The sequence below is a fragment of the Limanda limanda genome, chromosome 14 (assembly GCF_963576545.1).
Source record: "Limanda limanda chromosome 14, fLimLim1.1, whole genome shotgun sequence".
Lineage (NCBI taxonomy): Eukaryota > Metazoa > Chordata > Actinopteri > Pleuronectiformes > Pleuronectidae > Limanda > Limanda limanda.
This window is the reverse complement of record NC_083649.1, coordinates 6,697,365-6,724,572: the sequence shown is the minus strand read 5'-3', so window position 1 is coordinate 6,724,572 and position 27,208 is coordinate 6,697,365. Positions and strand designations below refer to the sequence as shown.

The 27,208-nt window shown below is 42.8% G+C and overlaps 2 protein-coding genes across 2 annotated transcripts in view; both read left to right on the top strand.

Annotated features, from left to right (window-relative positions):
- LOC133019560 (rho guanine nucleotide exchange factor TIAM1-like) overlaps window positions 1-1,342 on the top strand; it is a 40,267-nt gene extending 38,925 nt beyond the window's left edge. Inside the window, exon 28 of the mRNA XM_061086087.1 lies at window positions 375-1,342. Within this exon, the coding sequence (XP_060942070.1) occupies window positions 375-979 (605 nt within the window). The 3' untranslated portion in view covers window positions 980-1,342. The remainder of the gene's footprint in view (window positions 1-374) is intronic.
- Window positions 1,343-3,225: 1,883 nt separating this feature from the next.
- grik1a (glutamate receptor, ionotropic, kainate 1a) overlaps window positions 3,226-27,208 on the top strand; it is a 36,561-nt gene continuing 12,578 nt past the window's right edge. Inside the window, exons 1-9 of the mRNA XM_061086330.1 lie at window positions 3,226-3,322; window positions 4,999-5,208; window positions 17,354-17,521; window positions 18,305-18,562; window positions 19,977-20,158; window positions 20,764-20,817; window positions 21,087-21,257; window positions 21,968-22,111; window positions 23,868-23,975. Coding sequence (XP_060942313.1) covers window positions 3,226-3,322; window positions 4,999-5,208; window positions 17,354-17,521; window positions 18,305-18,562; window positions 19,977-20,158; window positions 20,764-20,817; window positions 21,087-21,257; window positions 21,968-22,111; window positions 23,868-23,975 — 1,392 coding nt within the window. The remainder of the gene's footprint in view (window positions 3,323-4,998; window positions 5,209-17,353; window positions 17,522-18,304; window positions 18,563-19,976; window positions 20,159-20,763; window positions 20,818-21,086; window positions 21,258-21,967; window positions 22,112-23,867; window positions 23,976-27,208) is intronic.

Genomic DNA, 27,208 nt, shown 5'->3' with positions numbered 1-27,208 from the left:
CTGGGGTTCATCTTCGTATCTTAGTGTATTGTAATCCACAGTCTGAAGTTAGAACCAAGGAACATGTCGATGTACATGTAATTTCAGATTTATCTGTAGCTTTAGACCTGTGAAGAAAGGAAATATACTTTGACATTTCTAGTTTTTAGTCCAGACCAAGGATGAACATCTTGGTCAAACTGCTGTGAAAGTTATTAACCAGCAGATGTCGCCAATACACCCATTTCTAACATGTGAAACCAGAGACTGAATCCATATCTGTGAGAAATGTGCAGCTCAGCCAATCAAAGAAGGACATTTAGATTTATCCAGTGTTTGTACCTGACGTGACCAGAATGTAACAAGGTGTCTTTTATCTCTTTCTGTGGCTTTAGCTTCAACTCCATCTCGGACGCTGGCCCGCAGGAAGCTGGTGAGGAACCGCTTCACCATCGACACCGACCTGGTTTTCCACGGCAACAACAACAACAGCAACGATTCGGACCCTTCCTCCTGCTCGCCGCTGTTCCAGCAGCGTCCCGCCCTCCTCCAGCAGGCCCACCGACCCCAAGGCGAGGACACGGACCGCTGGGTGGAGGAGCAGTTCGACCTGGGGCCCTACGAGGGCCAGGGAGAGGCCGTCGGCGTGGTGCCGGTGAAGGAGACGGACATTTTGAGCGACGACGACGAGTACTGCAAGTCTGTGCGAGCAGCGTCGGCCGAACCGCCCGACCTGGAGGGGAAGATGAAGGGTCTGGAGCTGCAGGGCGGAGACATGAGGGGTCACAACCTGAACGGACGAATAGAGACAAGGCGTGAGGTGATGGAGGAGGAGGAGGAAGTGGAGCGAACAAAGCACGGTGAGGATTCCTTCTCCTCCCGCAGCGTCTCCCTGTCCCGCTGTGCGACCCCAACTCTCAAGCTCACAAGCAACGACCACGATGTGATCTGGGTGCGGCAGGACGACTTCGCCAACGGGTGCAACAGTGACGTCTTCTGATACAAGAACAAGACGACCAGATGAAGAAAGGAGACGGTGGTTTCTTCCGCTTCTTACACAAAGTAGAAGTGCGAGAAAAGGTGGAGGACGGAGCGGATAAAAGCTTTAATTATGTGAACGTTGAAGGAGAACCTTGTATAGAAGGTGTCCAGCCCTCAGCCGGTCCTTCCCGGTGTGACAACACAACCCTCCTCCCCCCCACCACACCTCTCTCTCCCTTATTCAGACAATCCAAAAGGACTGAAAGTGAGTAAAGATTACAAATGAGCGCGGCTTCATTAATGTGTCTTGAAACCTAGAGATTCTCATCCTGTGCTGCTTCAACTAGAAAGAGTAGAGTCCTCACTGTCTTGGGCACGCACGCAGGCTTCACACACACACACACACACACACACACACACACACACACACACACACACACACACACACGCAGAATTGTATGTGAACAAGACAGCACAGTAAAGTGTGTGTGTGTTTGTACACTGCACACAGACGCACAGCCTCAGAGACTGGAGGCAGCTACTGTACTGAAGAGACGGCGCCACTGAACTGTGACTTTTTTTCTGGCCAAAAAACAAAACAGACAAAGTTTTATTTTTTAAAAACACAGCAATGTGGGTGTTTCTATTTTTCTGACTCGGAAAAAACTGTGTTTGTATTTGGACGCTGAAGGGCTGTGTGTTACTGAGCGTCTCTTCAGGGGCCTCCGGCTTAGCGCCTGCTGCGTGTGCGACGGTGAGAAACCAACTAGCTTTACTGTGCTTTATATCATTTTAAGTTAAATATCAGCTGCACCTCGGTTTTGCAGCCGGGAGCACGATCGAGTGCCGTTAACCTCTTGTACAAAAATATAGTTTTGAAGCTCACTTTTGTCTCCTGGAATTACCCTTTTTTGAAAAGATAGTAAGTCTTTATTTAACTATTGTATTTTTACTGTCATTTTGTACCGTTTACACCACATTGCCCAGTGTTACGAGCCACCTCCTGAGTGTTTGCTGCCAGAAACTCGCTTGTGTCCTTCACAGCCCTTCTCTTCTTCTGTTCCTAATCAAAATGGCTTTTTTCATTACCGATTTCATTAGGTTCCTTCAGCCCCAGAGGCCAAACTCTCTCCACGTCCTCCACCCCTGATAATTAGCTGAATAGTTCCTCCAACGATCCTGTTTGACTTGAATTTTCTTTGTTTTTTAAAGAGACGGTAGAAACAGAAACGTGTCACTGAACTGTAACAGAGGAGCGATCATGCAGTCGACCTTCAGACCTTCTCCTCTGCTCTCTCCAGCTCTTTTACTTTGACCTTTGAGGGTCACAGAATCTGGCTCAAGCAGACTTTCACTCGCCTGTTTCCACTTCCCACTCTCTCCTGCATTTCTTCCTCCATCCACCAGGCTGTGCTGTTTCACTATATGTCATCACCAACAGCCCTCGTGCTAAGCTCAACAAAGTCATCGCACCTTAATGGATGTATTGAACATGCACTTAATGCCCACCTGTGTGAGGGTGTGAGGCTCTGAGTCAGTCAGAGATTGAGGAGAGTGGAGTGGGGGGGTTGGAGATGTTCTCTGGATGTTCTTGTGTTTTTATTATGATGGTTTCTTAGAATTAAGCTCCCGGGTGATGAGGCCCGGACGTTCAGACTGTGAGGTACAATCACATTCCATGGAGGCACATACTGTGGGAAACCCCCTTTGACTTCTCCCCTTTGTACTAAAACTGTGTTTGTACGTTTAACAAAAAACAGTGGAGTATGGTTCTTATGTTAAATAAATTTTCTAAATTTAGTCCTGTGTGAAAGTGAGAATTATTTTTCGTCCTTTTTCTTTCTGCAACTGTATAATCAACCCTTTTCCTTCCAGGTGTTTTCATTGGAATAACTCCCTCTCAGGAGGTTATGGGGAAATCGCTTTCAGCCCATCGAATAAAAATAATGATTGATGCCGGAGCCTTTCTGCAGATTCAATTTCAGTGTGGAAATCCATTGTCTTGGGTTTTGAAATGTAAAAGGTTAAATAAAGGATTCAAAGCTCCCTTCTCCAAAAGCTTGATTTAGAGAAAATATTGCACTGTATAAAGTCTAAACTAAATAAGACACAAAGTTAAATAAGATAAAACATCTTTGAAATTGAATTTGCCTGGTCAGAATGGACCTCTATTGTTGGTAATAACATCCATAAATACATTAGTTTTGAATTGTTTTCTCTAATGCATCAGGTAATCCTGTTTCCTCAGCTCCAGCACACTTTGACATGTATGGCATTTACCAGATCTGCTCTGCTCAGTATTCACATCAGGCTGGATCGGTGAAGGGACTTCTGCCAGAGGACTCCTCCTGGAGAGGCCGGGGTAATTAAGTTTGTCTATAGGCTGTTTGTCAGAGGTCCAGGTTGAGTTGGCAGGTTTTTACCCTCAGATCATTTGGCTGCCGGCCTGGAAAGAGTTTCACAAACATTGTGATAAACAAAATGTCAATTCTGTTCAGAATGTTTTTGCTTGAGGAGAGTTGGCTGGCACCGGGCAGTCTTGGCCTTTTTCAAAATGTCACGATATCAAACCACGGGCCTGAATTTTACGAGAGAGTTTTCTAAACCAGTGTATCCATCAGTCAGTAGTTTTACGACAAAACATGTAGTGGTACCGCAAGTCTCTGTTTTCCTTCAGGGATGGTGGAGCACTCAAAGGGACTGATGTTATTCTATTCTCAAGTCATGTCGCCGTTATTATTTGAACTCTCTCTCACTGGGCCGCGGAGAGATAAAGACCTCGTTTGTCTGCGGCGAGAGATAATCTGGCATCTGCCCCTCTGTAACCTGAAGATTATTCTCCTCTCATCAGGACCGGTGGAGGCAGCCGCTGCCAATCCATCTGCTCCTTAATCCAAACCACGGCCAGCCAAATAAAGACACCAGATTAGACCAGAGCCAGACTGGTTTTCAGTGTAAAAGCAGAGCTGTCAAGGGGGAAAATATCAGACACCCATTATTTGGAGAAATTAAAGGATTCTTACAATTCCTGCTTCAAATAGAGCTATTTTCTTGTATAGATGAGAAAAGATATGTCAAAATTAATTTCCTTGGCACTAGCAAAACACTTGTATGTCACATTATCCCACAGACATCAATTTACATGTTTGTATAACAGAAAAAAAGCTAAGTTTTAAACCTTCAAATGTGTAACTTTGGCCACCAGGGGTCCTCCAGTCAAATAAAAGATCTGGTTTGATGATGTCATGAAGCAGACTGGGAGTCATGGGAGTTGTTGTCTTCACCACCACTGCTCATACTGTGGCTTTCATTCGTCATACGTCATTTGTCCATTACATGCTTCCCCAGTAGGGGGGGCACTTTGTAGTTTTTTCGATCAAGCTAACAAATCATATACCACATCTTGTTGTTTAATGATTCAAACAATAGTTGCTTCATTTTATCTCTCACTGCTAAATTCGTATTGTTTTACCTGACAGCTGTTTGATCCTGTTTAGCTTAACACACTACTTATATTCAATTTAATTTTCTTATTTTGCTTCATTGTTAAGTTCAAACTGAATTTATGTAAAGATCATTGATGTGTTGTGTTTTATGGAGGAGTTTATTATTAGTTTATTATTATTAATATGAAATTTATTTGTGGATTATTCTGAAAACTCTTTCAGGAAGTTAGATTTCCACCAGCTTCACACGTCTCTCTCTCTCTCTCTCTCTCTCTCTCTCTCTCTCTCTCTCTCTCTCTCTCTCTCTCTCTCTCTCTCTCTCTCTCTCTCTCTCCTCCACCCCCCCCCCTATCTCTCTCTCTCTTCCACATCAACCAATGAGTGGGCGTGTTTACTCTCTCACACTTTCTCCAGTTACAGTTGCAGACAGTTCAGATTCCAGAGGATGTGACTCCGGTTGGTTTCCTGCGGGACAGTTTGTGGATTTGTATTTCAGCCTCCATCCTTTAACCCCCCCTCTCTCTCTTCATGCTGGTGGGTCGGACCTGACCCGGATCGGCACGGATCGGTTCGGCTCTTAAACTTGGTCCAGGGTCTTTTACGCGCGGCGGGCCATGGAGCTCCAGGTGTGTGAGCGCACGGACACGGCTCCTGTCCCCGGGTCCTGGTGTCGGTGCCGGCGGTGAGACCTGGTGGAGCACGATGGAGGAGAGGACCTCACTGTTCTTCTGGTTCTTCTGGTTCTTCTGGCTGGTTCTCGCCACGCAGATCACCCACAGCCCGGCGCAGGTTCTCCGGATCGGTAAGAGCAACAGCTGGTTACGCACGATGGAGATGGAGGGCGCCACGGGGGGTCTCCGTCAGTCAGACAGAGGAGAATCATCCCATCACACCCATTCAGTCCAATCTGTGGTTTCTGTGGCTGTAAACTTTTTAGATCTCATTGTTTTCACCCTGTGATCCATTTGGTAACAAATATCAATGGCATCAATTGTCCTCAAAATGTGTTCAGAGGTGGTTTGAGAATCTTAATCCCAGAAAAACGTGATTATACTCACTGTTATCAGAAGGTTATAGAGTCAAAGATCATTAATACAGATTCACTTCTCTTCTTCACTTCACACAAAGCCTGTCTTTCATTTTTTAAATATGGGAAAAGGTTGAAAAGTTAATTTCAAGTCACTATAAGGTGGATTCAGGTTGTATTTTTTTCTGAGTTGATAATAAAAACACTCACCTGTTATTATAAATATTACCTGGAGCATCAAATATCTCAAGTTTTTATTATTTATCTTGATGAATTAAAAGGAAAAAATATGAACAAATTATATTAGAAAGTTTTAAAAAATACGTATCTGCTGTGATACATTTAGAGAATACGTCTGAAACTCGGTTATCATGCAATGTCCTTGACCGTATCTTTTAAACCAATCAAATGTGAATCTAACTTGTTCCATTAAAGGGAACCACATGTGCTTAACACCACACACACACACACACACACACACACACACACACACACACACACACACACACACACACACACACACACACACACACACACACACACACACACACACACACACACACACACACACACCCCTTGTAGACACACAGGCAGGTACGACTAATTGATTATTGATTGCTCCCTGTGTTCTCCTCTGGCCACCAGAGACCCCTCTTGGGGCGCCTTCATTCAAAAGTACCCCCCCTCCTCCCCTCCACCCTCTGCAGCAGCTGATCTTCCCACACACCAACACCTCTCCATCACTGACAGGGCAGCAGCGTCAGAGCAATCATCCCCTGTCCTGCTGTCGTGTGCTGCTGCTGCTACGAGGAGCCAGAACTTCACCTACACTTGATTAGATGGGAGGAGGCGGCCGAGCGCCCGTGGGCTGGGTTCATTAATCCCGGCGTCTCTCACTCAGGGTTCGAATCAGGCCAGAGGAGAAAAATTGACTGAATACATTAAGATTTGGTGTCATTGCCACCTGTTCTTACCTTGGAGGGAAGGATGAGCTGTAGACGGGGGTCCTGTCACTCAGGGGAACACACGGCTTATATTCAATCAAGCTGCATCTGATTTCACATCGAGATCCATGAATCATTCCCTGGGAAAAAGGTGAAATTACAAAAAAGCCCTATTTCACTTTGGGAAAGAAAGTGATTAAAGAATCTGCCCCCTTGTCCTGATCTGCTCCACAACTTGAATGGGTTCTTTCTTGGCTCATGTCCCATCGTGTGTGGAAATCTGTTCAGTTGTTTAGTTTTAATCCTGCTGACAAACAAATGTGACCTCCTTGGCGAAGGTATACGTTTTACAAAATGCATAAAACTTCATCATATTATTTTACAGTAGAAATCACCAGGTTTGCATTTTATCTTCAAGTTTCTAACGTGAGGATGTGCAATAATTAATCTGCAGTAGAGCATATGAACATGCATCAACTGCAATATATAAAATAGTCATTGCATATCTATAAATTGTTTAATGAAAACTAATTTGTGGGCATGGAAACAAAAGGCAGATTCACGCAGCTCTGTCGGATTAGTTGGGATCTTGAGGAGAATCTTCTCTGATGATCAAGTATTTTATCTACAGGGACAAAGTATTTACAAACCAGATGAGTATAACTTGTACTATAACTATAATACTTTGCGCAGTAGAAGCAAGAATAGTGGGTTTTCCCTCCAAGAGGAAGTGATGCCCTTTGACAGAATCAAGGGATAAGCCTATCTGCGAGTTTCTGATAAAGTGACATGTTTTAAGAGTAAAACCTTTTCAATAATGATTTATCTGTTATGTTTTTTGGTTCAGACCTTCACACAAGATGTTTCCTCATTGAAGAAAACCAAATAACTCAGTATTTCCACGCTGCAGACTCCAGGTTATCACATCGCTCTTCTCTCAGTAACACCCGGGATCATTAGAGGCTTCCCAACGACCACATTATCACATCTGAGGCGAATGTGGAGAAGCTGTTCCCCTTCAAGTCAATGTGAAACCCGGCTTCTAGTGTCAAACTGTGCACATACATCATTCAGCAGAGTGAAGGTCACACATCCAAGTGAAGAAACAACAAATAAATCACATATCGCAGTGAGGGGGGGGGGGGGGGGGGCTTTGAGGGGCTCGTACAGAGGACAGATAAAGTCACGGTGGATTACAGAGGGTTCACACCAGCAGTGTTTCTGCTGAGGAGTAAACAAGCCATCAACAACAACGTGCACATTTTGAGACTGATTCGGACACGTTAAGAGTTAAAAGGAAAAAAAATTGATAACACTACAAATTGATATTCATAAATAATAAATGTATAAACACATATCATACGGAGTAGTTTTAAAGTTTAAAATTAGAGCTCAAACATGTCGTGACATTTCTGTTTCCTAATTTCTTACATCACTGCCACATACTTTACAAAGTAGAATGACACAAACCAACCTGCACATTTTTAGACTGATTCTGACATGTTTAGAGTAAAAAATAAAAAAAATTGATAACATTTTAAGTTTATATTCATGCTTTAGAACAAGTGTATAAACAGGTTTCATATGGATTAGACAAAATGTGTCAGGATGTTTTAAAGATCTAGTGACATTTCTGTTTTCCAATTTCTTACCACACTACCACGGACTTTACAAAGTAGAATGACACAAACCATCCTGATCTCCCCCTGGTGGCTGACGCCAGTACAGGTCTCAAACCCCACCTCCTCCATGTGAGCAGATGGGACATGCACCAAACTGAAAAGTCAAAGTAAATAACTTTTTCCTCAAAGATAGTTTCTGTTATTTTAGGGTATTTCTTATCACACTTTGACAGGTTTGGTTTTAACGTCTCGATAGGAGCGGTTGGGGCTAAGGGGGCGGAGTCTTCCCCTTCCCGGAGCTAAAGTGTCCAAGGGCAAGACACTGAACCCCAAATTGCCCCTGACGGCTGTTTTCACAGGGAACCTTTGAACCTCTGACACCTTTTTCTGAATTACCCCCAATGAGAAAAGAGAATCCAGTGATTCTGTGTCTCCTGATACCATCGTGACGGAGGCTCACCTGTGAGTTGGATCTCTCTTCAGCGTGGACAGCATTTGTTCCTCTTATCTGCTGCAGTCCACCGCTGCACATGCAGAGGTTTCCTGATGAGGAGTGTGGCTCCGGGTCACACATTAATATTCAGCACCATTCAGGACCGATACATTGAGCTTTGATGGTTCAGCTCAGACCCTTGAACAACACAACTCCTGAAATGCACACCTCTCTAAAAGATTTACATATAGACACTGTCCATGTGTGTGTGTGTATGTGTGTGTGTGTGTGTGTGTGTATTCGTGCATGTTATATATGTGAGAAACTGCAAGAGAAAAATGGTTGAAATGCAAAGTTTTGCTCCAGGTGTCTCTGTCTGTTAACTGGAGGATGACTCCATGACTCTGTGTATCTCCACCTGTGTTTTTAATGCTCATTTCTTAAAATGTTGATCTGTTAATGATTCTGAAAACCCTTCAGCGCTCGTGTTCGTCATTTGTCGAGATAAAAGCTCTGGAGTTTCATCCTGCATGTTTTTTCTCTCTCAACCGGAGTTCGTCAGGTTTTAAACCCACTGAAGCAGATTCAGCTTTTTACATTTTTAATGTCATATTCCAACCTGCGGTAACATGGATTGTTAACCTGCTTTCAGACACGCACTGAACTTTGAAGATCCTCAGCAGCTTCTCCAGGGGGGCTGTTCTGTATGTGTGAATGTCTGAGTGAGATCCAGCTCCAGAGTTTCTGAAGGCGTCTGAGCAGAGAAGCTCTCGGTGTGTTGTGCATGTGTGAAAAGACAAAATGCTGGAGAAAGATTCCTCTGAAAGCTGCTCAGGACTGATATTCACATTGTTTCCCCTTCAACATGTTGTGTTACAAATGTGATGCACAGCAGGGACTGGCTCGGCCGTGTCTTTGAATCATGAATCATGTATTATCCCGTTTGTGTTTGTGATGCTTCATATTATTCGTCAAATGATTTGTCAATACTCTAAATCTCTCTGAAAAGAAAGAAAACCATTGATCAGCTCCTTGTATTCCTGTTGTTTCTCTGGTTTACACAAACAGGAGCTGGTCAATAGATCTTTTAGTTTTTCAAAATAAAACTCCCAGTTTTGCCTTGATGGTCCATGATCCATCTTGCAAATCATATTTTAAATTACCCAGATGAATCTTAAAGAGGAGCCTCGGAGCGTTAATGATTAAACAAGTAAATATGAATGTTTGGATCCTAATACGTTAATGTCTGAACGTTCAGCAGTTTGATTTGTTCAGCCGCTGCTGTAACGTTTATAGAAAGGTCACCTGCTTAATTTTATTCATTAGTTTCTCTCTCTCAAAGCATCCATTAGTAAAACAAATGAATCTCTCCTCGGCCAAATTGAGAGTTTTGCAAAGTTGGCCTCACTTCTGTCAAAAGATTTATGATGACGCCTGTGGGGGTGTGATCGTTCATCTCGCTGGCTGGAGCCCAGGACTCTGAGTTAGTTGTGAGGAAGGCAGAGCTGTTGCGTGCGTCGTGGAAACAGTTGTATTAATTTGTGTGTATTGATCCTGTGGTCTTTCTCGTGATGAGCTGATTCCCCAGCTTCTATCCGTCTCTTTTCTGTGCCTGGTGCTGTGGTACCTGGGTCTGTGTGACCCGCGAGCCGAGAGGAGAAACGAATCTGGAGCCTGGGAGAGTCTCGGCCTGAAAGGGAAGCTGTGGTGTTGTGCCAGCCTCATTTCAACCGTAACACACACACTGCTTTCATTGTGGAAAAGCCAGAACACAAAAACTCCAGCTAGAAAAAAATCACCCCCCCTTTCCTCCGCTGTTATTCAATGCAATTGCCATTTCCGTCCATATTAAGTTGGTACAAATGCGACAATTGAGGATATTTTCAGAGTGGCCATTGGCACTGATGACTTCCAGAAACGATTTTCCAGTGTTTCTCTCGTCCTCGGGGTCGTATTCAGTTATTTCTGTCGTCCTCTGTCTCGTCTCTCACTGCGTTTCTGCCTTGTTCGCCCATTTGTACGTCTGCCTTGATTTGTGGTCGGGAACACAAATGTTTCCTGTGCTTTTCTTTTCACAAGCAGAACAACAGGGTGCAGTGATAAGTCCTGTCATTTAGTTTGACATCCGAAGCCCATCTCCTCCCGCCTGTAGACACCTCACCTCTCCAGAGAGCCCGGCCACAGACACACACTGATGGCACTGATGGTTCTCATCCTCGTTCAGAGCTTTAACAAAGATCCATATTTCTACCTCGTGAGCTGACTCTAAATTTTGGAAAGACTTTAACTCTGCATTAAGGCAAAGCTGGAAGCAGGTTGTTGTTTTGGCCGTGTCTGTGTTTGGAAATTACCTAAAAAGACGATCACTCAAAGGTCAAAGCTCAACATCAACAAAAGCATCAGAAAATTGTATATTTTTCAAGATATCTCTGCAAACACTAAAGCTTATATTGATCAGACGATGAACCCTCATCATATGACGTCATGATATGATAAGTGACGTCACAAAAAAATCTGAAAATAATGTCATGCATAGTTCGAAAGCAGATTTTTTTAGTCATCTCTGCATCATATTAGGCGACAGACATGAAATAGATTGAAAAGTATTTGATATTTTATCATGTGGGGAGAACCGGCATGATCATGACTAGGGTTGCAAAATTCCGGGAATATTCAAAGTTGGAAACTTTCCATGGGAATTAACGGGAATATACGGGAATATACGGGAATTAACGGGAATTAACAGGAATAAACTGGAAATGTTGTGGGTAATTTATACTAACTGTATTAACCTTGTCATATACAGACATAAATATAAACATTTTGTTATGTCATAGGCTGATTTGAGCCCTGAGGAAACTTTGGGCACTTGACTATATGCTTCTGCATCGTTGTGTCATTCTTAACAAAGGTCTTTGCACAGTATTTGCAGATGTACACAGCCTTTCCTTCTACATTGGATGGGGTGAAATGTCTCCACACATGAGATAGTGCACGTGGCATTGTTCTGTAGAATAAGATGAGAAAAAAGTTTTTAAAAAAATACTAATGCAATGCCACAGATATAAATAGTTAGCCAAACAATTGGAATCGTCTGTAAACATATTTTACAATTGATGGATAAATGAATGGAAATAGGCTAGATGAACAGATGAACAATCCTCAATCTGCATGCTAATATATTTTCCCGAGTAATATCATGGAAACTTACCTGACTAGTCCTGCACACTACAGCAGGCCTCAACAGCCCTGCTGTAGAGTGAAGGATGCTGGGAGTTATCTGTGCATGTGATGGAAGAATGCACAGTGGAGGGTTGAAACTCAAAGTTCCATACATCTTTAAAATAGAGTTTTGAATGATGTTTTTATTGCTCAGCGTTTAATTTGCATATTTATTTATTTTTTCAAAATTCCCAAAATTCCCGAGCTAAACTTCCCTTGCAACCCTAATCATGACATCACTATTAATTAATGTATTAACTTTTGCAACTAATAACATAAGACATAATCTTCATTGCTGCTTTGTTCGATGAACAGATCAATCATCATTATATGTTTTTTACATTTCATACAACAGAAAAGAGTTAGCGTTGCCAATACATCGTGTTTGTGCATCCTTCCTCCTTCGCTTCTTATTTTTCAGTTGAAAATATAAACAATATTGGAAAATATGAAAACCTTATGTTCCTTTTTGGCTCTCAGTCATCAATTAGTATTTCTTCCTGCAGCAGTGTGTTTGTTTTAATGATAAGAAAGTATGTGCAAGTAAGGACAAGCTGAGATGTACAACATAGAATATAAAGTCTAAACAGTATTAAAAACATATCCTCACACTGTAGAATAGAGTGTTGGCGACTTTACAGTCTATGGTCGGCACATGATGCTCCTGGCAAGTTAAAAATATATTTTTTTAAGTATGAAATATCGAATCCTCCGGTGCATCACTTCATCAAAACACATAAAGTTAATCTCCTGTTTTGGTCTCTGGACTGTGACCTTAAAAACCTCTTGTCTCACAGCTTCTACACAAAGAGAAAGAGATGCATCATATTGTTAAATAACCAGAATATATAAATCCCCACTGAGGCAAATGGAAAAATAGATTTTATAAGTTTGCACTCATCCTCAATTTGACCATAACAAGCGGCCCTGTGTTTTAGACGAAGCAGCCTCTGTGTATCTTGAGTGGGTTTGTGTTTTGTTCAGATCAAATCTACCTGCAAACCCCGGTTGGATGTTAAAAGGCATTAACAGCGTCCTGCGGGTCGTCTGAAACCTGGAGCACTCAGTTATGCTTTCTCCTGGAGCAGATGGGTGCGTTCCTCAGGCAAATTAGTCCTCATTATTCGGAAATAAATGAACGCCTTTAGTGCTCGGAGGTACAAACACCTGGTTTGAAAGTAAATGTCACTTTTATGATGTCGGGAGTCGCAATGCACAGCAGAGTTCAAGCTGCTCGGTGCGAGAGGCTGGAACAGGACTAATGCTTTGTAATTATATAGTAAAGTGAGGGATGAATGATGTCAGACTCTCACCGAACACACACACACACACACACACACACACACACACACACACACACACTTGAACCTCTAGCGCGGTTAGAACACTTTTCTGACGGACGTCACAAAACTTGTTTTTAGCCACAACTTGAGAATTAATTCACTAATAAGAGCAAAAGAATCACACAAATGTTCAGTAGAATAAGAAAGAGATTGTTTATTGTAAATCTAAAACTCCAAAGGTCAACTCCACTGTGACATCATCATGTTCTGCATAAGCACTAAACACATTTTATTCAATTTTCGCACCATACTGCAAATAAACATGGAGAACAGGTCTCCACTTTTTTCTGTTGAAGCCAAATCATCCCCAGAATCATTTTTTTTGACATGTGCTTTTTAATTTGGTCCATGTCCCATCCACTAACATGGAGGAGGTGGGCTTTAGGACCTCTTCTTCATTCTTGGGGAGCCGTCTTGTCGTCCATCTTTATATTCAGTCTATCCTCTGGACTCTCTGAGCTCTAATTCTAGTCTTTCTGTTTCCACCGCAGCAGACAGAAGCTCATCCTGAACATATTCACATTTTACTTTCACAGTTTTCCTCCCATTTACAGATGTGTGCTCGGTAATTACAGCAACTGCAGAAGAAAATTCATTTTCATGTTAATAGCATAATGGGTTTTGATTATAATTGCTAATAAGCTGCTGTTTCATTAGCAGGGATTTAATTTACGACCCGGACATCTTCTGAGTGCTTGTATACAAATTAATATTCCTTAAGCACGCACAGAAAAAACTACAGAGATGTGATTTTGTGGGGGTGATGTGATTTTGATGCCCAGCTCAGACACTGTATCTGGTTTGTCATCAGTGTCGTGTTCAGAGAAGTGCACACGTGTTAATTAACCTGCGTCCTGCTCATCTCGTGTACAGCACTTGACCAACAGCTGTTAGACTCCATAAAAGTCCGTTCTGCCTCTGCCTCTCATATTATAAAGTCTTCCTATAGGCAGGCGACGATTAATCAAGTTGAGTTCATTATCCGCCTCTTGTGATGAGCCAATAATTCAATTGCAATAATGCCTCCAACTACTACCCGGGACTTTTTATCACTGCCTGTTTGTGGAAAGGGATTTAATTCAGAGCGCCAATTAAATGGCAGAACCCTGAAGTAGACGATGGTAACGCTGCAGCAGCCTGGCGTGTAAAACCAGCGCAGGATGAAGTCGCAGCGATTGATTAATGACGCAAGTGGATAAAATTACTTCTCCCAGAGACATTAATGTCCCCTCATTGTCTTCACTTACTTCATTATGTTTATAGAAAAATTAGTCAGCATACAGGAGTTGTGGAGGTTGAAAGTTATAATAAGACGATGCAATGCGTGTTTAAAAGTTTGCATGTAGGTGTTATGAAGCAATTTCAACTCCTTTCTATAGCAACGTCTTTAATTAAGATATTTTTGTACAGATTCTATGAAGCTTTCTTGCTGCATCGTCTTCAGCATCATGATCCCACTCTTATGAACATGATTATTTAAGAATGTCTTGTTCATTAATCGTTATCGAGGTAAAAGTTTGCAATAGTTGTGATATTATTTTGAAGTCATAAAGCTCGGACCAAGTCAAGGGTCATAGGTCAATGGTCAAGATCTTATAAAACATTTATTTAATCCACACAGTGTCTCAAGAACTCGTCTAAGGGAATTTCTTCAAATGTGGTGCAAACATTCAAAGAACACATTTTTGGAATTTCCCCAGAACTGATGCGATATCAGAGGTCAAAGGTCACGGTGACCTCATGTTATTGGGAATGCATGTCAGGGACTGAAACTGACCCTGGTTGGTGGAGACATACAACCACAGGTCGCTAGTTTTAGTTTGTTCATCGTGATGCACAAGCTAAAAAAGAAAATAGTTTAACATCCCATTCAACATCATGAGCACAAACGTATCTATGTCATGCTGAAATTCCAGAAAATCTCTGCACCTTAGCACTGTACGTGCCCATAACTCTCTCACTGTATATATTGTTTTGTTTTATATTTTTTTATATATATATTTATATATATATATATATATTGTTGTTTAATGTCTGATTGTTATTTATGTAGAATGCACCAACCACACCAAGGCAATTTCCTGTATGTGCAAATATACTTGGCAATTAAAAGAATTCAGATTCTGATTCTGAAGAGACAAACCTATTCAAACAATATTTGTGACTTGATTCTTGTGTCTCAAGTATGTTTTGAAACTCCTGGAAGCTTTTCTTATTTTTTCACTTTCACACAAGAGCAGTTCAGTGAGTTTAAATTCATCTCGCCTCTGAGTCCTCACTTCCCATCTCCTGCACCTCTTGTTTCTTCAAAGTCCTGCTGACAGTCGAGTGTGTGTGTGTGTGTGTGTGTGTGTGTGTGTGTGTGTGTGTGTGTGTGTGTGTCGCCCATATTGTAAAAGTAAGAGCAGTTTTATTTCTTCATTTCACATGTTTCTTCCACATGAACTCTCCTGCTCGGGATATTGAAGCTGGAGCCACTGAAACTACAAATATTACCTTTTATCGGTAACATAACATATTTATGTCTTTGTTTACGACGGGGGGATTTGGTTTGCGTAAAAAAGGAACTGTGTGAAAATCACCCTCGTAAAGTCGGGCTGCACAGAACACTTGGTGTAATTTTATCTTGTGCAGATGGTTCGGCTGTTTTAGAGAAATAAATATAGAAGTATGTCGTTGACCTTTTCTGTTTTACTGTCGAGCAGTCTGGAGCCAAAGTGTGTCTGTGACTCCTCTTCCTCCAAGGCTTCTCTGGATGGTGGTAAGGTTTATAAAGTACGTTAGGTATAAATTGTTGTAGGACTTTCTAATGCGGGGTTACAAGTTTGTTCATAAGCCTTTATAAATTGTTAATGAAAAATCAATGTGGCTGTTTATCCTGCTTGATCATCGATCGTCTAGAAAAGAGCTGCAGACGATCAATTATCCATCTATTAACATCTCAGTAACTTCCTGTTTCGGACTTGATGAATAAAACAGTCTGGCGTCAATAGGGAATATTGATCGCCCCCCTGGTGGCTGTCTGCAGTATAGGTCGTAAAACCTCACCTCCTCCATGTTATCAAATGGGATCTGGACCAAATTAAAAAGTCAAAGTATATGTTACATTTCTTTTCTTTCATATAAAGTCAGTTCTTTGTGTTCATGTTTCCAATAAGTTTGATTTTAATTTGTTAGTTGATGTTTTATAAATGGGGTTAAACATCATGAATTGACAAATGCATGTATGCAACATTTACCCCCACCAAGGAGGTTTTGTTTGTTTGTCTGTTAGTTGGCATCATAACACAAAAGGAATAAACCATGACATTAAGGTGTAGATGCAGGAATCTATCAGAGAATAATTCATGGAACTTGATGAAAAGAATCAGGGATATTTATGGGAATGATATTTCTGTTTGCGTACAGTGTGGTGCAGTTCAGGCGACTGTTGTTCGACTGAGTGTTGTTTACATGTTTACGTGTTTTTCCATCTTTAATCACAGTCGGAGTTTTGAAGATATAAAACTGCAGACATGGTGGTTTCGAAATATTGAGAATATACAAGAATTTATTAAAGATGACTTCATGATGTGCAATAAATAAATATCAAATACCACCAAATGGGATTTTAGTTTTTTATAAATCCCCAACGTAAAATGTAATATTAATGAAGAAGCCTCCACAGCGTGAACTCGGTGAATCTCAGCAGTTCAGCAGAGTCGTAATGTTTTGGTCCTTCGTTGGTTTTTTTCCTGTCTTTGATAAATTTAAAGCAAATTCATTAGTTCAGGTTGTTCTACACAGAGAACACATGTACCAGGATGATTAGAAGCGTGTGTGCGAGCCTTGTGTTGAATTTGTCCCGGTACAACAACCATTTGTTAATTCAAAGTCCAAAAACTGGGAGACGTGAATACATATTTCAAAAATTAAACCATTTTCCATTTCCCTTATTATTCATTCAGCTGCTCTCAGAGGTTGTTTTTATCCACAGGTGCTTTTAAAACCTGTCTGATAATACACTTCATGTTTTCACTTTGCTTTAATGGGCCTCGGTGTGGAGAGCTCTAATTGAGAGGGAGCGTACTCGGGTTTATCGGTTCCTAGTTTGTGTGTAAACGCATGTTTCTGCACAATGAGGTGGAAGCACTAACAGTAAAGTGACTTGTCATTAGGGACCAGTGGAGATGGAGCAAGCGTTGTTTTTCAATGTTTTTACGACGGGTTTTGCGAGACATGGTTTTTATCAAAGGAGGCAGAATCTTTCCAGCCCACTCAGAAGCACAGTTTCCATCGATTAAAGATGTGTTATCACCGACGCTGCTTGTTATTAAATCCTCATCTGAGTCCAGCTTTGTGTTTCTCCACGTGCAGGCGGGATCTTTGAGACCCGGGAGAATGAGTTGGTCAGCATGGACGAGCTGGCGTTCAAGTTCGCCGTGAACAACATAAACCGAAACAAGACGCTGATGCCAAACACCACGCTGACCTACGACATCCAGAGGATCAACATCTTCGATGGATTTGAGGCTTCGCGGAGAGGTACCAAATAAAACACATTGACCTTTAAATAAATCGTTTAAAACACATTATAATGTAGCAGGTGCATGAGTCCTGTGGGTTGAGGCAGTGTGTAGATGCGTACTGTGAATTTATAAACGCCTATTAATATTCTCTATATGTGCAAATCAATAAGAAAGTACATCTTAGTAAGGGATCAATTTCATCTCTCAAACAGATGTATTCATTTATGTTTATAATTTAATACTAAGAGTGATGGATTCACTGAAGCTTGACAAATTGAGCAAGAAGTGAAATATAAAATTTAAAGTAAATGTGAGTTAGGATAATGTAATGAAAGCATTAAAGGTTTAAGTCGTCATTATGCAGACAAAAAGCCTCCCATGACTTTAACATTGTTTTTGTTTTTTTCAATGAAAAATCTGTTTCCTGCTACCATTGCTTTTGTTTTAATACATATTAAACAACTGACTGAAACTAAAGTTGCTATAAGAAAATAAAACACTTAAAACTTTTAATATTGCCTGAAAGGATTTTGTTAATACTCAAGTGAAGTACTGGTACCTTCAAATTTGTACTTAAGTGCAGTACTTAGATTGTACTTCTTTATATTTAACCAGTGATAAAAAGGAAATATACTCAAAACCAAATGACTCTTTAAAACCCACGCCACAGTTAACATCACTCAAGTGAGGAGGTGGAGGTGAATGTGGTTTATCATGTAATTTGGTTGTGAAACTATCAGATCTATATAATTCCTTGTGATCATTGAGCTTCTGACTCGGTGTGGTTCTCCTCCACCAGTGTGCGACCAGCTGGCCCTGGGGGTGGTGGCGGTGTTCGGCCCCTCCCACAGCTCCTCGGTCAGTGCCGTCCAGTCAATCTGCAACGCCCTGGAGGTCCCGCACATCCAGACCCGCTGGAAACACCCGTCAGTGGACAACAAGGACACCTTCTTCATCAACCTGTACCCCGAGTACACCGCCATCGCCAGGGCCATCCTGGACGTGGTCACCTTCTTCAAGTGGAGGAAGCTGACGGTGGTCTACGAGGACAGCACAGGTACCGGGACCCTCCTTTTATCATCATCTGTATATGTTGGTATTGATTTTATTCCCCAGTCACAATAACACTCCCTGACATTTGAAGAAACGACTTGGAGAAGAAGTCAAACGTGCAGCCTTTGTGTTTTCATTTAATATATTCATATGTCACAGTTCTAATTACTCACAAGATGCACAACCTGCCGTCGGTCACCCTCCTCTTCCTCACGCTGGCTGCTGAACCCAATCTGCTGCAGGGCGCCGGCCCCTCAGATCAATCAGCTGCCAGCGTTCCTGCCCCTCGGTCTCGAAACCACTGAGGTCACTATCATGACCCTGACGCCCTCCAAACCCAGCGGCGTCCCACAGAGAGGCCCCGCCCCCAACCTGGAGGAGCGTGGAGCTGCTGCTGCTGTAATGTCATAGTTTATGGATTTCTTCCTTTTCATGCTTTTTTATTTTTTGATCAGAAATGAACTCTTTTTAAATGTCACCGACGGCACACACCTGCACAATTTACACACTGTAATGCGCACACACACACACACTCACACACACACACAGGTACAGAGTGTGTGCGTGTGTGTGCACAAGCTGCACGATAAAGGTGTTTGTTTGTCTTTGAGGAGATTAAAACACAAAGAAGAAGATGCCACAAGATAAGCGAGAAGATAAGAGTCATTCGAGCACGAGCTGAATTGTCCTTGGGCAGGACATTGAACCTTTGCCATCCATTTATTCCTCCATCCATCCATCCATCCATCCAACCATCCATCCATCCAACCTTTGAGGGTCACAGGGGGAAGTGGGGCCCATAGATATATATAAAGACTAGATGTCTCGTTCGACGGAGCCGGACGTCACAACATGGCGGCCATCTTGCCAGAGGTTGCTCGCTCACCCATAACATTGTGTTGGTAAATAACCATAACTTGCTCAATTTTCAACCTATTTTAAAACAGTCTGGTTTGTTATAAACGTCAGTGATGTAGATATGACACTGCATACTTATGAATAATTATGTTATTTTCTAAAAAATTCAATAATTTATGCAGTGTCATAACTACATCTCTGACGTTTATAACAAACCAGACCGTTTCAAAATCGGTTGAAAATTGAGCAAGTTATGGTTATTAACCACTACCAACACAATGTTATGGGTGAGCGAGCAACCTCTGGCAAGATGGCCGCCATGAGGTAACGTCCGGCTCCGTTGGCCGGCAGCGCAGACGAGATCTAGTCTTTATATATATCTATGCTGGGGCCAAGCTGAGACATTTTCCGGCAGGTCTGAAAACCACCAATTTAGAGTCTCCATGTCTCTGGACTGTTGGAGGAAGCTGGAGCTCTTCTTCTGTGTCTCTTCCTCTCACCTCGTTGAACAAACCTGTCAGAGGAGGAAACTCAAAGGTCCGACTCTGCTTCTCTTCCAGGTCTGATGCGGATGCAGGAGTTGATCAAAGCTCCCGCGAAGCTCAACCTGAAGATCAAGATCCGGCAGCTCACGCCGGGCAACCAGGACGCCCGGCCGCTGCTGAAGGAGCTGAAGAAAGACAAGGAGTTCTTCATCCTCTTCGACTGCTCCTATCGAATGGCCTCCGAGCTCCTCAAGCAGGTTTGCATGAAGATTTATCTCAGCAACTTTTCTCGTCCGTTCGCTCTTTTTAGTTCCACGGGTTTTACAACACGTTTAATGCGTCTTCGGGGACGACAAGTTTCACGACTCCTGCAGCACAAAGTCTTTTTTATGTCGCAGTAAATCTTATGGAGCCTATTACCTTGTTTACTAAGGCTTTCATTGTGATTTAAATAGGAGCCATTAAAGGACACGATAAAGAGAAGTTGTTGAATCGCCTCCTCAGGATGAGATAGCACTTCCTCTTATAGCTGTCAGGATTTTAAATGGTGCTCAACTCATTCTCCTTCCAGTGGCTGATTTATGACATAAACAGACATTTGATATTTGAGTTTCTGTCTTAGCATTTTATTTGTTTAATTTTTTTTGTCATTGTAAAAAGAGACAATTAGAAAGGATTCAACTTAAATGAAGCTTTTTATTTATTCAGCTGCTAAGTGAAACTCATCAATATTTTAAGTGCTTTACTTATAAGTGCAAAGTGGCTCCCTTCACTCAATATAATATAAAATAATGCAAAAGAGAAATGTCACTGCAGAGAAACCTTTTCCTTAAACCCTTCAATTCCTCTTTTCATTTTGCAGCTTTCATCAATGGGGATGATGACGGAGTATTACCATTTCTTCTTCACAACTCTGGTGAGTCAGGAAAATGTGCGACTGTTGTTTCACGGGAGATAAGAGACGTTGTGTGTGTGTGTAACAGTCAAACCGAGCTCGTCGTCTGGCCTCTAACGGGAATCGTAAATTCATGGTTACAAATGTTGACAGTAAAAAGGGAGAGCGAAAAACGTGACAGACTGTTCTTTATCTCTTTATAAATATATATATATATATATATAAACAGAAACACACACTGCTCTCCCTCCACCACCTGCTCCTCACATCCGTCTCCTCTCTCTTTGCAGGATCTGTTCGCTCTGGACCTGGAGCCGTATCGCTACAGCGGCGTCAACATGACCGGGTTCAGACTGCTGAACATAGACGACCCGTGGGTGGCGTCCACCATGGACAAGTGGGCCATGGAGAGACTGCAGGGTCCCAAGCAGGAGATCGGCCTGATGGACGGAGTCATGACTGTAAGTGTCTCGATGTCTCCACCTGGGAGGAGGCTGGGTCTTCATTGTCGTTCGTTGGATTGTCAGCGGGATTACGTAAAAACTACTGAAGCTATTTTATTGGAACTTTGTGGAAGGGTGTGGTGTGGAGGCTGGAAGAACTCGTTAACTTTAGGAGAGGATTTGACTAGAGGGGGAGGAGACAGATCCAGATTGTTGGTCTTTATGAATTTCTCAATAAATACTAATAAGATCTTAAAGAAAAAACGAGTACAGTGAAGATGACGAAGAGTTTCCTCTGGACTTCTGCTTCCAACTACGTGGCCTTTTGCTTTCAAACGATGCTCCTGCTCCGGCAGAACCTGAAAATCATGGAGGTGGAAGACGAGTAAAGAAAAAGACAAAGAGGTGGATGAAGAGTATCCAGAGGAACTTCCTGATGAGCAGGAGGAGAAGAAAGAGACTGATGAGGGTAGAAGTCAGTCCTGTCAGTGGGCGGCTGTGACTCACAGCTCTGTGGTGTCAGACCGGAGATGAAACACAACTGGAATTGGGGGATTTGCTGACACACATACACACAAAGACAACAATTTTTCACACAACGATAATTTCCATTGTTTACTCCTCTATGAATTACTCTATTAATATTTCCTTTCTATGAGATGCCTTGACGATTTTCATTGAAGAAACCCTAACACCATCTCCCCACCCCCCCACCCCCCCCTCTGCAGACAGACGCAGCCTTGATGTACGACGCCGTGTTCATGGTCGCCGTGGCGTCCCAGCGAGCCACTCAGATGACCGTCAGCTCCCTGCAGTGTCACCGCCACAAGCCCTGGCGCTTCGGCCCGCGCTTCATGAACCTCTTCAAAGAGGTCAGTGGGGGTGGAGTCACAGAGGGAACCACGGTACCTCCGCGGCGTTATCTTCAGCGCCATGTTTTTCTGATGGCGTTGCTTTTGGAAAAGGGCTTCAAAAGCATTTCCCTGCTCAACGCTTCGCCTGAGAACAACGCTCAGATAGTTTCTCTTGATTTGTTACTTCCTGGGTCCCCTCGGAAAATACACAACAGGAAAATATTTTGTATTTATGTCGTTATGAGCTGGAAGCTCGCGGCCTGCCTCCGCTGTCAGACGGAAGCCTTCAGACAGAAATGAGGCCTTTGATGCACGAGTGTTTTGATCTCTTAAGTCTTAAATCCCGCGGACGACCGTTGCCTGCCATGGAGACGGAACATTATTCTCTCTCTCTCTCTCTCTCTCTCTCTCTCTCTCTCTCTCTCTCTCTCTCTCTCTCTCTCTCTCAATCTCTCGCTCTGCTCCTCCAGCTTTTTCCGTTTTTGTTTGCCGCTGCGCCTCCTTTGATGCATCTGTCCTCCTGTGCTATTCATCAGCAGATAAGAGGCCTTTTGATTGCAAGAAGCAGTAAAATATCTCACACAGAACTCAATTAAAACCCAATTCTGACGAGAGAGAGAGAGAGAGAGAGAGAGAGAGAGTTGAAAAATTTAACAAGCCAAATTAAATATTGGGCACTTTAACCTGTGCCTTCTCTCTGTCTTCTGGCAACTGCTGTTAAAACATATTTGGCGTTTCTGTGAGAAAAATGAGCTGAATTAGATTTTGTCAGATCTCTTGTTATTCAGTGTTTATCCTTTCATGAGTGAAAACAGGATTTTAAATCGTAAAAGTGTAAACAGCTGCAAAAACGTATTTTCTGACCGACTTTCCTTCAACAAGTTCATCATCTCTTCACATCAAGAAACGTTTCTTCACTAAGAATTCGATGCAGGAATTTTCCTCACGAGTTTTTCTCTCATTACAAACTCTTCTGTCCAGGATAAGAAGAGCCTGAGAAAAGATAATTTTCTCAACACACGGGCGATAAAAACGTTCTTCTCTTTGAGCCATGTCCGCGACTTTGTAATCAACTCAAGCATTTTAACAAGCTACACATTTTCGGGTTCTAGAGGTTCAAGGGGGAAGCTGGTCTGCAGCAGTGCATAAATGTGGGTTCTCACTTAGTTAGCACTGCTCCCGTATGCACAAGGATATCTCCCCTCTCAGAAATTACCAAAAGAAGAATTCACTTTTTTATTCCCATTTGTGGAAGTTATAGGAAATAAACCAAAAATAAATGTATATATATATATGCTGCAACGCAAAAAAAATCTATATTTTGTTGATATTTATTACATGAAATGCGGCAGGATAATAATTAAAAAATCTTTGTAGAGGATATAAAGCGAAGGTATTTATTCTAAAGGAACCGAATCCTGGTCCTTACTGTTTTTAAAGTGATACGATTCTCCTGTAAGATAAAGGTTAATAGATTAATTGGAGAATCTAAATTGTCTGTTTGAATGTGAGAACTTCTGTATGTAGAACCTGTGCCCGCTGCTCCTCGCCTCTCGCCCAACGTCAGCTGTGATTGGCCGATTGATTTCACCTCATCCTCCAGTCTTCACCTGACCCGACCCTGTGGCTCTCACAGCCGTCTGACTTCTTCTCTCATCACCCAAACTTCTCTCTGTTCCCAAAGCTCCACTGGGGCTCCTCAAACACAGCAGTAACTCACAGACTCCTCTCTTCCTCTCTTCCTCTGCCTCTTCCTCTCCTCTCCCCTCTGCAGGCACAGTGGGACGGACTGACAGGACACATTGTTCTTAATAAGACAGACGGCCTGAGGAGAGACTTTGATTTGGACATCATCAGCCTCAAAGAGGACGGCACTGCCAGGGTGAGCCGAGGCCTCCAACAGCCAATTACACCTCTCTCATGCTGCTTCTTTCCATTAAAGTGTGTGTGTGTGTGTGTGTGTGTGTGTGTGTGTGTCTGTGTGTGTGTGTGTGTGTCACTATGTAGATTCTGTTTCCCATTGTCTATCCACACATTAATTGTCTGGTTTTGATTTCATCCATGAATATTAATAACGCTGCAACAACTGATTATGTCTCTCCACGCTGTCTGTGCTTCGCGTCGCCCCCCCCCCCCTCACTTTTTGTCTGAAGGGTATCATGGACGGAGGAAGTCGCCTCACAAAGAGGTGGATCAAGGTTTGTGCCGGTGCCTCGTTTGGTCCGAGTGTTTGCTCTTCTCCTCCTCGTCCTCCCCCCCCCTCCACTCTCACTCTGTATGCCTCATGCTCCCCCCCCGCTCCTTGGCTTGTCAAGCTGGTTTCTCTCCACTGGTTTTGTGTACACTTCCCCGTGTTTGAGTGCAGCCACGACTCTGACAACTTGTCAAAACTTTAGCAGCAGTAGAAAAGAAAAACTCTGAGATCTCTCGGTTTAAGTATAGACACAGCGATTCCTCCGTTTGCGAATCCTGCAGCTTCACTCGGTGTCTTGTTCCTGCAGCAGGTGGCTGTGAGTATTAGGAAGGAAACAAATGATCCTGCAGATCCTCCACTTGTGCACAGACGTGTCAGTCCACTTCCTTTAATGTGCTTCACTCTCACTGCCTCCGTGGAAACGACAGGAGAGGCCGGCAGGGTTTTAATTGCAGCCGAGAGGGATCCAGTTTGCAGAGGAGACGACAGCTTCAAGGATCCAGATTCGTCGTGAGAGGAGCAGATTTGCTTTGTTTCCCTTTGACTTACACATAAGTTCAGTGGTTGCTTCAATTTAGCTGTTAAATATATGCATTTCTCCATTAATCCTGGAAAACTCTGTCTGTTTGAGGCTCACGTATCTAGAGAACTGTCATGTTATCAGCCTCTCACTTGGCATCTGTATTGTTGAGGGTCCAAGGCAGCGCAGTGTTGAGATTTGGTGCAATGTAGACACGCGATATGTCGATATTAAAACATTTTAAATATGATAAATGAATAAACAGGTGAACAGCTCTTTGAGCAGCTGCAGTGGAGCAGCTTCAGGGTTCCTTGGACTGAGTCCTGCAGTCGGTCTTTACTTGTTGCTCCCTTAATACTTCCAGTGACTTCAGAAAGAAAATCTGCAACCAGCGTCAACACAAGCAGAACACAGGCAGGTTTAAAACCCTTAAAGCACAAGGAGTGCACTCGTTAAATCAATTCCAATAATTTTCAATCGTTATTCCTTTGTCAAAGCGTAGCGGCAAAGTCAAACAATAGCTCTGTTCTTGGCTTCATTTAATTTAAACACTCAAAGGCCAAACAGTTTATTTCGCTTTTGTTTATCACCTTGAAAATTAATGATGAATAACAGCGTTGAAGAGAGTGTTGACTTTATTCCTCCCGTCAGACCGACACTTCCTCTTCTCCTCCGTCAGGCAGACGGGACGGGAAGTCAGACGGCAGCTGTCAAGGTGCAGAAGCTGTGATTTATGCTGTAATTTTAATTCCATTCAGTGCTTTTAGCCCCGGAAACCGTCGCCTCAGAGAGAAAAAAACACATCGGTAAAAAAATTGAATTCTCAGTCCGCAGCACTCGTGTTAGTTCTTGGGCACTGGAGTGTTAAATACTCTCTGAAGAGCACGATGGGACTAAACAAAGTGTAAAGTCTCGGGGGAAATAAATAATTTTCTCTTTAAAGTTGTTGACTTTCCAGAAATAGGTTTCTCCCTCTTCCCCTCTCGGCTCTCTGGGCCCGGCTCGCTGTGTCGGCTGCTCGGCTGCAACGCTCTTCCAGGCCGATTTGGTTCTGGATGGAGAAACGCTTCAGGATTCACAGATAACAATAAACTCCCAGCGCATGAGAGGGAGAATCGCTGTCAGTTTTTATAGCACACTTTGTTGTCGGGAGCTTCGCTGGTGCACACGATAAATTTGCAGGGATGGCACAGTAAATCCATGACTGAGGGATTTAGAAGATGATGACTGGATGCTGTGCTGTCATCCCGGGTTGTATTTTAGCCTTGATTTCATTGGCTCTGTCAGTTTTATAACTTAAACTTCAGACTGTATAATCCTGCAGGTGATATTTCTCACAGAGGAGGATATTTCCCAAAATAGTAACGGTTCTATAACATGAGCTCGGTTACGTGAAGCTGCAGAAGCTGGAACCACTCCTCTGAAAAATATTGTTCTCACTTTGCCCATTTATCTTTGAGATTGAGGACAATACAATTAATTAAGTCCAGGCCCATTCCCTGTGTTGCTCATCTGCTGTGTCCAGAGATAAGACAGATTTATGGACTCCTGCAAAGAAGGGACCACAGAGCAGCAGATATATTGTTGCTTTTAGCGAGTTTTATAAGTGAGAGCGGTTTCCATCCGTGCGACCGGGCGAACAGGAGAAGATAATGAGGAGTGAAAAGCATGAGATCTCCTCCGATAGGTAATCCCACTCGGCTCTTTCCTGGTAAAAATACACTATGAAAAATAAAGATTGCACCTCAGTTTCGTTTAATAAGAGGAACCGATCCGCTCGGCCTCTCTTCCCCTGACGTGCACGCTGCTGCTTCCGACTAAAAATACACGCTTGTTACCTCATGTTCACAGACTAAGCAGCAGAATCAGGAAATCTGCTCTCGCTCGCTCGCCGCTGCAGCTCTGCTAACGATGAGTCCTGATCGTTTAATGCCCTTAACTCTATCGCATCAGTGTCGTGAGCCCACTTGACGTTTGCTCGGCTTTTAACCAGTGAGGAGATTGGAAAGGGTCAAAGATCCGGCTGCCAGACGCCCTGCCCTAATCTGATAACTGTCCGGATTATACCGCCTCGTCCGATTGCACCGGACACTCTTAGTCGCTCTTACTGTGCTGGCGCCAAGGTCAAACGCTGATGTTGTCTTCTGTTTACCCCTGATCCTGCTCTTCCTCCCTCAAACTGTCCCTGAAGGTGTGATTTGCTAACTACCCATCATTATTGAAGTAGAGATGTAGATTATTGTCTCAATACGGATACAAAATTGTGAATTGATCCTGTTAAAACCACATCTTATCACAACTTGCAACATTTTGCCTGATTAGCAACCATCCAGATATGAATGCAGATAAATTAAAAAGTTGCTGATGCTGTTCCACCCTGTGTTCCTCTCCACACCCACTG